The 12,275-nt window shown below is 36.7% G+C and overlaps 1 protein-coding gene across 3 annotated transcripts in view; it reads left to right on the top strand.

Annotated features, from left to right (window-relative positions):
• The window catches only part of ADGB (androglobin), a 112,226-nt gene extending 101,634 nt beyond the window's left edge, over positions 1-10,592 (top strand). For 2 of the 3 annotated variants that reach the window (XM_030499817.1, XM_030499816.1), the window contains 6 exons: positions 814-1,004; positions 2,679-2,834; positions 4,380-4,488; positions 6,846-6,948; positions 8,337-8,520; positions 10,172-10,592. In XM_030499817.1, the coding sequence (XP_030355677.1) occupies positions 814-1,004; positions 2,679-2,834; positions 4,380-4,488; positions 6,846-6,948; positions 8,337-8,520; positions 10,172-10,348 (920 nt within the window). In that variant the 3' untranslated portion in view covers positions 10,349-10,592. Of the gene's footprint in view, positions 1-813; positions 1,005-2,678; positions 2,835-4,379; positions 4,489-6,845; positions 6,949-8,336; positions 8,521-10,171 lie in introns of those variants that run through there. The other variant, XM_030499819.1, reaches the window with a different exon arrangement.
• Positions 10,593-12,275: the final 1,683 nt, after the last annotated feature.

Genomic DNA, 12,275 nt, shown 5'->3' with positions numbered 1-12,275 from the left:
GCTTCATTTATTTATTTGTTTATTTACTTGCTTATTTATTTAACAAGAGTATTATATGCAACAAGTCTTGTTAACAACACCCCCCAGCTAAGACAGTGCAGAATAAGTGTTACAAATGTCAATTCTCAGTATCTTTAATTCAAACACATGGAATACATACAGCATATACAGGTACTGATAAAATAATTAATCCAAAATGTTCTCAGTTCTGAGAATGATAATTTCGAATTTCTTGAATATTCATCAAATCTCAAATATGTTTCTTTGTCTTAACTTCCTCACATTTTCGGTGGGGCATACCTTCCCTTCTGCTCTTCACACTTTCAGACTTAAAAGGATATGAGATAGTAAGAACATTAACCCGTTTTGACCTTTTGACCAGCCTAGTGCATAAAACTCACAGAGATTGTATGAGACTATATAAAAAAAATAAGAGTCAGACTGTGATTCTGTACATCGCCATCTTTGGACTGACCCATGCACAAGGCGACCATGCAGTGATGGGTATGCAGGGACCATGGCAAACTCATATTTAAGCCCTGGGTAAAGTGCTATTTAGGACAGATAAAGCTGCCACAATATATCCACCTAGTAAGTCTATTTTTAAGTTATTTTGTACCCACATTCTTTCTTGGTCCCACAATAAATGTTAGTGTACTACTTCGAAGTGTCAACTAATTAACTGACTTCTCTTTGTCTTTCTGTACGGCTGTTTTGTGCTGTTATTCCACCCTGGATATTATATGGGGAAATATATTTATGGATGACAATGGATCCTCTAATTCATCATACATCATAACCACATCTGAATAGTACATGGGGAAAAGCATGAGGAGCACAGCTTTCCTCTAACGCTCAATCTTTCTGAAGTACAGAAATCTGGAAGTGTTCATAAAACAACCAGAAAAACAAAAGATAAAGCATCTGAGAAGACAGAAAAAGAGAAGTCCGGTAAAGAAAGAAGAGGATCAATTATATCCCTTCTATCTCCACCTGAATCTCAGGTGAGAACAAAACCAAAAATTGCATTTGTTGAATGTGCCATCATTGTAGCAAGCATAAAGATATTTTCAGTTCTGCAGATCAGTATTACTACCACTTCTAACGTATCCCCTTTCATTTCTCTATGCCCTGCTTTGCCACCTTTTTAGCTTTACACCTGAGATTGAACCACACATGTAAAAGACATGCATCCTGTGTTTAGAGATGTAATTGCTCATTTCTTTGTTTATATTTAAAGCAGCTATTAACTGTTCTTTTTGTTGACCTAATTTCAGTCTCTGCTGAAGGTTTATTAAATTCCATTAATTCACCATATTCATGTTCCATTAGTCCTTCACTGTAGCGGTTTTCATGGGTTCCCAGGGAGATAAAATAGGTCTTTCCACTATAGTCAGTTCCCATCTCGTATGTCGCAGTTGTCATTAGCTTGCGGATATACAGCATTAGAAAAATTGTTACCTGCTTGCAAATTCTTCTCATCTGTGGTGGGATAACCTGAGTGTTCTGTGCTTGACTGAAAGGCTCCTCCCAGCCTGTATGCCTTAAAAGGAATAACTGACTTTATGGGTTGCGAACAGATTAATGGAAGGCAAAGAAGAAACCGACAGCTCCTCATTTAATGGTATTGCTTTTGCTGGGAATTTTGCTGCCTCATGGCAGGTAGTTCAAGGGAGGGCATCTCCATAGAGTTTTCCATAAAAAATCTCTACTGAATTGTTTTGTTGACCAAACCTACTGCTCAGCAAACTTCCCTATGATTCATATCCACACCTAACTGTGTAGAGTTCCAGAATAGTGCCTTACCCCTTCTTTCTGAGCAGTCTTAGTGACTGCAGTTGAGATTGTTGGCCACAGAAATGCAGTGCAGACTGAGGCTGTGTCAGATTTCAGCTCCAACTATGGGGTATGCTAGGGGTTCTGGGATGTTGGTTCTTGGGAGTTCTTCAGGCTGCCACTAAAACAGATGCAAGTTTAGAGATGGGACTGCGTACAGATTAAGAAGATGCTCACCTTTAGTCTCAAATAAAAGCTGGAATCCTGTCTTTACTTCTAAATCTTAGGCTTAAAGCTTCTGCAGATGGTAGAGTTTCCAGAAATATATGTAGCACAATATCTCGTTCATCAGTCAAACAGCAGAATAGTCTCCTAGATTTCAGGCACTACTTGTACCCCACAGTTTTGGAGAAGCTGTATGTTAAGGTGATTTAGAGATTTTGGGAAGGGATTGGGAAAAATCCTGATGCGTTAAGAGAGTGAGATGTATTTCTACGCAAAAAGCCTAGTTAAATATAAGACTTCTAGTAAAAAGCTTATGGAAGGAAGGAATGGAAAGAAGGGAAGAAAAGGAAAAAAGGCAGGAAGGTAAGACAATTGCATGAAAAAGCTCTGCAAAATATTCTTGTTCAGATAGGCTGTTCAGAAGAACTGGAAGTGTGGAGCATGCTGCATGAGAGTGGAGGGAAACGTAAATAAAATACCTCAAATTGCTTCTAGACATTGCTAAGTAATCTTCCTTTGGCGACCACTGGTTGTGTAGTAATGCATGTTAAAGTCTATCAATGGAAAATGTGTATCAGTCAGGAAAATTACCAGGATACAGAAACATACCTTCATCCTAAATAGTGGTGGTAGATGTATACTAATGAATACATTACGTTTATGTTACACACTTTCAGCAAGCTGCTTCAAACAAACCGTACTGGACTTTACGTCTAGTTAGTGAACAGAGAGAGGCAGATATTCTGGAGGTGAAGAAAGACACACAGCGAGCGGATGAGATCAAAGCCATGAAACAAGCATGGGAGTCTGCAGAGCCAGGAAGAGCTATCAAGGTAATATCAGAGAGCAGTCTTTGTAGTGATGTTTCTTCACAAGTTCCAGGAGCTGCTGTGATGGTAGAGCAGCTGCCACAACAGAGACCTGACTTCATATGGCTGTCCTCTTCATCACTCTGTGGAAGACAGGAAATTTTACACAGCTTAAAGAATCAAAAGTGATTATGTGCATGAATTCTATGCAGGAATCCAGACCTCCTACTTTAGACTTCCACAGATCACTGAGACTTTGGATTCTACTTTACAAAACCAAGTTTCTCCTTAGAAAGCCCACTACCTTTACAGAATTCCAAAGCTGCTACTTGTGAAGTGTTTAATGTTTAACATGAACAGATTCTAGTGTTCATGAAATACACTGTTACAAACATGCCAAAAAGATTTCTCTTGAAGAACTGACACTTGGCCATATCATCACTCAAACTGTCCCTGCAGCCAGGATTCCCAAATTCATTTTGGGTTGCAGGTTACCCATGAGTCTGTACATGCTGCTCTGTATGAATTCACTGTTTTGGACAAGCAATACTAATTCAGGAGCTTGTAGGAGGAAATGATATTTCCCTAAGAAGGTGCTATTGGTGAATGTTTTCTGACCATACATTTAGCTTTTCAGGTTTTGGGGGTTTTTTTGCTTGGTTGGGGTTTTTTTGAGGGGTGGTTTATTTGGTGGTTGTTTTTTTTCTTGTTTTTGTTGGGTTTTGGCTTGGGTTTGGTTTTTTTTGGGGGGGTAATAGTTTTTTGGGTTTTATTATTAAATCCAAAAATTATTTTAAACTTCCCAGAGATCAGTGATTTTTCAGTATTCCACTGTATGGCGATCTTGAGTATAAGTAAGTATTCAACTCTTCAGCACTAATTCAATGGGACCCATAACATCTTTTCTGATTCCAGCCCCAGGCAGAGTTGAATACTGCATTCTGGTGTTAGGTTTGTTATTGACAGCATCATTTCCTCATTTGAGATGTGTACTAAATATAGCCAGTATGCATTGAGTGGCGTGAAGCATCCAAAGTGTACTCCCTACTTTTCATTTTACTGAACTACCATCTCACAAAGCTTTACTTAGAGGTTCTTATTCATATATGCATGACACACTTGATGATAGAAATTAAAAATGAACTTTAAATACTAATGCTAATTTATTTCTCCTCTGCACAACACATTAAAACTAGACAAACAAAGGTTCCAAAATATTACTAGAAAAATTGGGTGTTTAATGTTGACAGGTTATTATTTCAGAAAAAAAAAGTAATCTGTTGGAGAGGTGGCTTGAATATGACTCTGACATGAAATATGGTGCTCTTATGTGTATCTTTTTTCACCCCAGTGATTGACTAATAGTATTCCTGTTGTTAGAAGTGATATTTTCATAGATCAATGAAATATACTCACCAGTAATATGAAGTAGCATCATATCTCACATGCAACGGATTTGAAGATTTACTGTCTTATTGACCACTTACAGATTTCTACTTTTGAAAATTCTTTAGGATTTAAAATATGCAGTAGAAGTTTTCTTATCTGGATTAAAGCTTTGTTCTCTAGGCTTTTCAGGAACGCATGCGGTTCATTAATAAGTTTACTGTGAGAGATTCAGAGGAGCCCACAGATGAGACTGAGACTGCCAGTATAACACCCAGTTCAGAAGAAAGAGGTAAGGGTACAACTTTCTGTCAAGCACGTCTTCAATTCATCATGTTCATCCTGTCCAGCTCTTTAGAAAAGACTTCTGCATTAAATACTGGTAGTAAATGGATAGAACAGCCCCAGTAAAAGGTGTCTGAATGCATAATGGAATGCTTAGTCTCTATCTTTTCTATCTTTGTTTTAATTGTTGCATTGTTCTATTTTCAGACACAGATACAGCTTCACAGCTCTTGGAGGCTGCCAAGTTATCCTTAAGCAAACTTTAGGCAGTCCTTCTGTACTAGAATTCTAACCCTAAAATAACCTGAAACTTTTGGAAGTTCACTGGAAAATACCTACTCCCTCAACTCCAAGTTTGGTCATTAGTGTAGAAATTTTAAATAATTGTTTAGGAGCTGAAATACCACGTCAGTAAGACACTAGTACTTCTAATGGGCATATTCGTTGTTAATGCTCATGGAAACTGTTTATGGACAGTGCTCTGGAAGTGAGGTGTCAAAATGTGCATACTGAGTAGCATCAGCTTCCTGGCAGCTTCCATAAGTGTTGTCTAATTTTATTTAATGGTTACAACTTCTATGGAGTCTTCTTTTGTATTCTGTGGCAATTACTGGACTCTGATGAAAATCTGAACTGGGTGCAAGGCTGCACGGCTGTTTTTTGTTTCTATTCTTCTGAGAATAATGCAGACAGCAGGCCATCACAAAAAGGAAAGTATAGTACCCCCTCTGATTGTGACAGTATCGGGTTATGGCTCCAGTACATGGAACTAGAACCTGTGACCAGTACATAACTTGTTAAGATTAATATTTTGCCAGTCAGGTAAGTAATCCTTCTGGAAATGTTTCAGAACTTAAAGTAGAACTAATCCTCACCTTAGGCCTTAGACAAACACATCATTAGTTACTTCTTGCATTCCAAAGGAACTTGAAAAAGTACCATTTCCTCTAAGTTACTGGGTAAGGACTTCAGAATTCATGGTTATCTACCAAGAGCTTTGTTCTAAACTAAGCACCCAATAACTTGAAGTTGTTCTGGTTCAGTTCCATAGGGTGCAGCAATAAGTGCTTGAACATTTCTTTGTTGTTCAGTATCTTATTGAGAATTCTTATGTTCTAGAGAATGTTTTTCTGATGGGCAGTGTTTAAGGCACTTCGAAAGTCCATGCCACCCTTCTAGACCAACAGAGAAGTCTGGTATATTTGTCTATGTATAGACAGTAAATATATAGAGTGTATATTTTTTTAATGCTCAAAAATCATTTTCCTATTTTTTGTGAGAAAATTGCAGTAATATTTTTTAAATGTTTCAATTGATTACTACTATAAGTAGGGTAAAAGAGAGTTTTTATGGAAACAAACTACTGCAGTCATCGTTAAATCTCATCACATTTCACAAGCATTTTCAGCACATCCAGATGAACTCAAAGAAGGAAGCATTGGAATAATCACAGTACAGTATCATGCTTAACACCAGATATGTTATCTTATTGTGAGAATGCTACATTAAAGTATAACATGGTTACTGCCGATGTGGTTAAAGAAATTCTAAGACTTCAGAATGACAATTTTAAGTTGTCATGGGACCTTTTTTCTTTAGACTGGTATTTCCTAAACTAAATCTCTGCCCAAAAAGGAATATAATTTTTTTTTAAACTACAGCCAGAACTGAACAATCAGATTTTTGTGTGTGTGTTTTGGTTCTTTTGTGGTTTTGTTTTGGTTGGGTTTTTTTTAAATAAAAGAATTCCTTTCTGATTAGAAGTTGTTCTTAAATTCTTTAGACACTTGAAATTGATTGTTCTTGCTTAGATTTACAAACCTTTTTAAGTACCATGAGTTTAGCTAAAATACATATATTAATTTCATGCTAGCATATGTGGGTTTTTTGCAGCATCTTTAATTCTGTCGTGACTGTTCAAAGTAAAAAGGCAGAAATATTATATCCTCTCCAACCCATATTTTCATTTAATAATGGACTCTTCATTAGGGACTGTAGTGGTAGGACAAGGGGTAATAGCTTCAAACTTAAACAGAGGAAGTTTAGATTAGATATAAGGAAGAAGTTCTTTACTGTGAGGGTGATGAGGCACTGGGAATGGGTTGCCCAAGGAAGTTGTGAATGCTCCATCCCTGGCGCTGTTCAAGGCCAGGTTGGACAGAGCCTTGGGGGACATGGTTTAGTGCGAGGTGTCCCTGCGCATGGCAGGGGGGTTGGAACTAGATGATCTTAAGGTCCCTTCCAACCCTAACTATTCTATGATTCTATGATTTTGCTGTGCGATAAGAAAAAAACAATGATGTGATAATTTAGATGGAGCCTCCTGTCATAACTGATTAACTAGTTTAATCTGTTCCGTTGTAGATTCTCTTACCACAGGAAAGAAAACATCACAAGCAGATACTGACTCAAGCTTACAAATGCAGCAAAACAAATGGGAGCCTATAGACCTTAGTCCCTACATGAGGTAAACTGCAGCAAGAACAATTAACTCCCAGTGAACTACTAAAATGAAAGACTGGCTAAAGATTTTCATATGTAGACATTACTAAACGCAATATATTTTATGCACTTGTATTCTATCTATCTGTAATTGGATACAGTATAATAGATGTGAATTTAGACTTTATCCTTCACATATCATTGAAGTAAGCTACAGTTCTGTCACAAGCTTGTTAAAGTCGCTGTGAAAATCCTGGCCCACGTTTTATCTGCCCTTTATGTTGTTTACACAAAATCACTCATTAGTGAACACAGAAGTGTAGATGGCATCAAGATACAGTTTCCAGGTTGGTTTTCCTGGCATGGATGTGTTTTAAAATCTGTGCTTTCCTACATCCATTTATAATTTATGTCCTTTCCTTAACATAACACAGGTCAAAGGAGATGAATCACTGCACTGCATGTAATGAGTATGTGACATAAAAATTTGAAGAAAATGCACGTGCAGGCTAATATGTTAATTTCAGTGGTCATCTTGAAAAAAGCGCTTATGAAGTTTGCCAGGATCTGATGCTAGATTCAAATAATATATTTGACAAATGAAGTTCAGTTAATAATAATAGCTAATACCTGAAATAATTATATTAATTATATTCTTTATTCAAAAATCGGTGTTCTTTATTACTTGAGTTGATGTGAACTTGCCTAGCTAATATACATGCACCTGCATGTTTGCTGTGCTGCAGGTAGAACCAGTTCATGCTGAAGTTCATTTGTATTCAATGTGGCATTTGTGCAGCTCATTGATTTTCAAAAGACCTTAGAACATGATGAAAAATCTCCAAATTTAATTTTAAATTGAATGTGAAATTGGTGTTATATTGAAGTGAATAACATTAAACCAGTAGAAAATATGGCAAAATGTTTCCACAGGCTTGAGTCTTGTAAGCATTTCATTTGTCTTCAACTCCTTGACTTTTACACTAGTCATTTAAGTCAATTATAAAAATATATTATCCACTTAGCTGCCATTATGCCATGGCAAAAAAGCAAAATAAAAATACATTTGTCTCAATGCTGAATTATAATATCAAAATCTTCTGGAAATATGTTTCTTGCAAATTAAAAATAAGGGTCACATGTAGGAGTTTTTCATATGCTCAAAGATGAGCATGATTTTATGAATATTTTTAAAGTAGGCATTCCAGTATAAGAAGATCTGGCCTCAGGAATGTACTTGCTCATCAGTGTTACATATATAAGCAGAGGAAGTGTGACTCCTTAACCATGTCTAACCATACGATGGTGACATTGCAGTATATAGGCTAAATATATGCATATAGATGTTAAGCAAAATATACACCACCCAAACCTGTATTTGAAATAAGACAAATGTCTTTGTATTTCCTTCAGAAAAACAATGTCAGAGCCTGTGCTAAGAAATGAGTTTATCATTCAACAGCAAGAGATGCGTAAAGCAGAAAAAATCAAGCATTTTAAGGAACTTCGAGAGCTGGCTTTGGAACAAAGAAAACAAGAACAAAATGACAGAGCTTTGCTGAAGAAAAATATACTTGAAATGTATGAGAATCTGCAGGTAAGTTTTCAAGATTACTCTCCAGTAACTATTACTGTGACATCCACCACTAGTGTGAATATCTTGATGAACCATTCTCAAGACTTTTGTATTCAGTACCAATAATGAGAAACAGTGAACAAGCTTGAAATATCATTTAGGCAAAGGTTAAAACTAAAGGTTCTAGGGGAAAAAAAAACCAAAAAACAGTACTATAAAACTTCCTTAATATGATATTCTTAGTACTTTCTTGATACAGCTCTTTGCAAAAACACTATTTAAGAATATCACCATAAATGGACAATTATAAGTGAAAATAAATTAGGCATTTGACATACATGACCAGATGCATATTAGATAAAGCATCTCTGGTTTGGCCGTTTTTTTGGTTATAGAATTGTATAAAACTTTGGAAAGTAATAGAGAAAAAGTTAATTTACATAGGAGGCTGAGCTGATCCTAATGCATCTCACAGCAAAGTTAGAGAATGGAGTTTTATTGGAATATGCATGATGCCAGCGAACAAAACAATGGAATTATTAACTGAAAAAAACATGTCTATAAATAATAAATTTGGTAGCATTAGTATAGGATCCATTGTTAGGATTAACTCAGGCAGTGCATTGCACATTAAATCAGTACAAATATCTTAACAAAATCAGCTTTACCCTTGAGTGTCAGCAGGAACAAAATGTTTCTTACATAGTGGTGATACAATAACCACTAGCAATTAGCTGATGACTATTCAGAGCTCTTAAAACTGCATAAGAGACAGTAAAAATAATTTTACATCAAACCAATCTAATTACAGAAATCGCTTGAAAACATCTCCTTAACAAGTTCCCAGACAGCCTGATTTATATTGCTTAACTACATGTCTTCAAGAAGCCATAGTTTTCTATCACTGACTGATTGATCTCAATAAGAATGCATGTCCAGGTTTTCAGATGCTGCTATGATTTTGGGTGACTAACATATCACGTATTAGAAGCTCAAATTTTTATGTAGTAGTTTCTAGTCTCTTTCTAGAAAGTGTGCCCATTAAAGGTGTTTCACAGTACAAGTTTAAAATGAGAGTTACTTGTGAGTATGTATACTGTGCTGATTAGCACTTGTACAGTTTTTTTCATCTGTAGACCACAGAGAACTCTATAAAGGTATCCAGGTCTCCCCATTTTCCAGGGTGGAAATGTAAAGGAAAAAATTTTCAGAAGTGTCCAAGTCCCGCTTGCCCAAAGTCTCGTTGCCAGTCCATGTGATTTAGGCTCCTTTAGTCTCTGAAAAGACTGGAGCTCCTTAGCCATTTCAGCATTTCTGAAAACAAGTTTTTAAGAGACATGTTTAAAACAAAAATCAAGCCAGTAACTGAAGAGGGACTAGACCCAGATGAGTATCTAGTCTGTTGCCTATTCTGCTTTCATACAATTAGCTTATTATGCCAGAAATTTTAAAAAGATTTTAATGAACTTTCTCTTCTTCTTCATGTTGAAAAGGCTGACATACATCTGTGTCACTGTGACAAATCAATAGAAATACACATAAAAATAAAAGGAGAGATGCACTCCCTCTACTTAGAGAGTTCCCAAGAGAAATGTAACAGGAAGAATACAGCTGCTTGTGAGGCAAGCAAGATTCATGTGCTTGGGGGGTGTTGCTGTTTGTTTTTGGCTAGGCATCCTTAGATGAAGGACGGGACAGAATTCACAATATTCGGGAAGCGTACCGAAATGAGCTGCTAGAGGCTGAGCGCAGAAAACAAGAAGAGCTGGCAGCTCAGGAAGCAGCCCTGCAAGCAGAGCAAGATGCACTCAAAAAAAAGCACAAAAAAAATACAGGGAAAAAGAAGTAGTTGCTATTTAATTGTATTTAATAGTTTGGAACAGAAAGTTTATATGCAAAGTTGAGAAATAATGTTATTTTTCAGTATTTTTGTTAACTATATCACATTTTATCTCTTTGACTAATGCTAGTGAAAAAATCGTTCTAGTATTACTCTTTTTGACAAAGTGTTCGGTAATTTACTTCTCATGAATGTACTCACTACTATTAGAGTTTGTATGTTTTACTGGAATAAATTTTGCAGCAAAAATTCATATTCAATTCAGATTCTTCTCCCAAAATCGGTGTCCCTCGTCCTCTTTTTCCCATCAAAACAGAACCAGTCAAGAATTAATCAGAGTTGAAACAGTGAATGTAACCTGTCAGTTTTGAAGTCATTTAACTTGTCAGAAACATGAGCTCTTTAAGTGGATGACAATTTATGGAGTTTATAATAATTAAATAGTGGCATACCACACTTCTCATATGTGGGCATTGGAAGGCTTCTCAAAGCCTGGTTCTGTAGGCACTTACAAGCTTTTCGTGTACTGTAATATTTTTCCCTTTCATCCTTCTCCTGGGTGTTTTTGAATCTCCCAGTAACTCTCTGCAGTGGCAAACTCATGGCACAGCTTTCAAGGCTTGTTGAATACTCCCTTAAAACCCTATTGCTCTTTGTTTATCTTTCCTAAGCTATGTTTTGCCATGGTGGCTTTGCTTAAAGGGATTACAGTAGACCCTTGGTTCTTAGACCCTCGACTGGAATTTTAAAATGTTTCTTAAAGGTAGAATCAGTGTGTGAATGAAGCTCCTGCTTCTCTAAGCATAGAATTCTTATATTTTTGGGGTATAGTAATCAAACACACAAAAAAACATGCATTCATACTCGCTAGCTAGCACTCTGTACTTAGAGACAATTGGCAAAACTCTTACAATGATGAAAACTATCTCCAGACCAGACAGTCACAAGCAGAAGCTTGGGAAGTTAGACTGCATGTATATTGTATACATTCAATATGTCCAGGATGTCCAAAAGCATTTCCTTACCTAGGCAACATGAGAAACCAAGAGACTTGCCTATTTAACGCAAATCACAGAAATGTTACCCTTTGCATTCTGGCTGCTGATACTGGCTAGCCACTGCATTTGAAACCAGCCTTTCTTCTGCACCTTAATGACATACCAGATGTTCTGCATCTGCTGGTTTTGCTCACCTCTGTTTTATCAGTACTTTGCTGCCTGGCTTGAACTTCACTCACTCCTCTCTCTCTACTGTGGTGTCTGTTCTTTCTTTGTACATCATCACACCTACACACCTGCTGTGATGCCTCTGCCTCCATTTGGCCTCCTTCCTTGAACACAACATAAACTAAACTAACTGACCTGAGCTTTTGTGTTTGAAAAGTAGGAATTGAAACCAGAGTCCTGCAACTGCACTGGTAATTTTTATTTCAAAATGCAGGAGCTAAGTTTTGCTTTGACCCATATAGGCTGCAAATAAGTCCGTCGGTCTTGTGCCGTAATTGCTCTTTGTCCTCTCTATTTTGGAGTATGGGCTCTACTGCTTCATAATATTCCATCTTGTTTCCATGGCAATAGCACGTGTTGGTTGTCTTCTTATGTGAATCTCTAATGAGCTTCTGTAGAGGAAGATCAAGCTGAAGTTCTGTTCTTGGTGTCACTGCAAGCACTATAATGACATTCTGTTGTAAAAATCAATCCAATTCCAAAAGCCAGCATAATTGACATCTAAATATCAAAAATTCAGCTAATAACCTGCGTGATCACAACCCGTCCCCCCATGTAATCAGCTATAAAAACTGACTTAAACTCAGACACAGTGTACTCCGATCCACATTATCAAATCTAGTTCTCATGTTATACACAATTCCAAGTTTCATAGTTTTCTCATTTTAAGATTCAGTAGGGGCATAAGGACAAGCTTGAAATTATGTGCT

Source organism: Strigops habroptila, chromosome 10 (assembly GCF_004027225.2).
Source record: "Strigops habroptila isolate Jane chromosome 10, bStrHab1.2.pri, whole genome shotgun sequence".
NCBI classification, from domain to species: domain Eukaryota; kingdom Metazoa; phylum Chordata; class Aves; order Psittaciformes; family Psittacidae; genus Strigops; species Strigops habroptila.
This window is presented reverse-complemented; position numbering and strand designations above follow the sequence as displayed.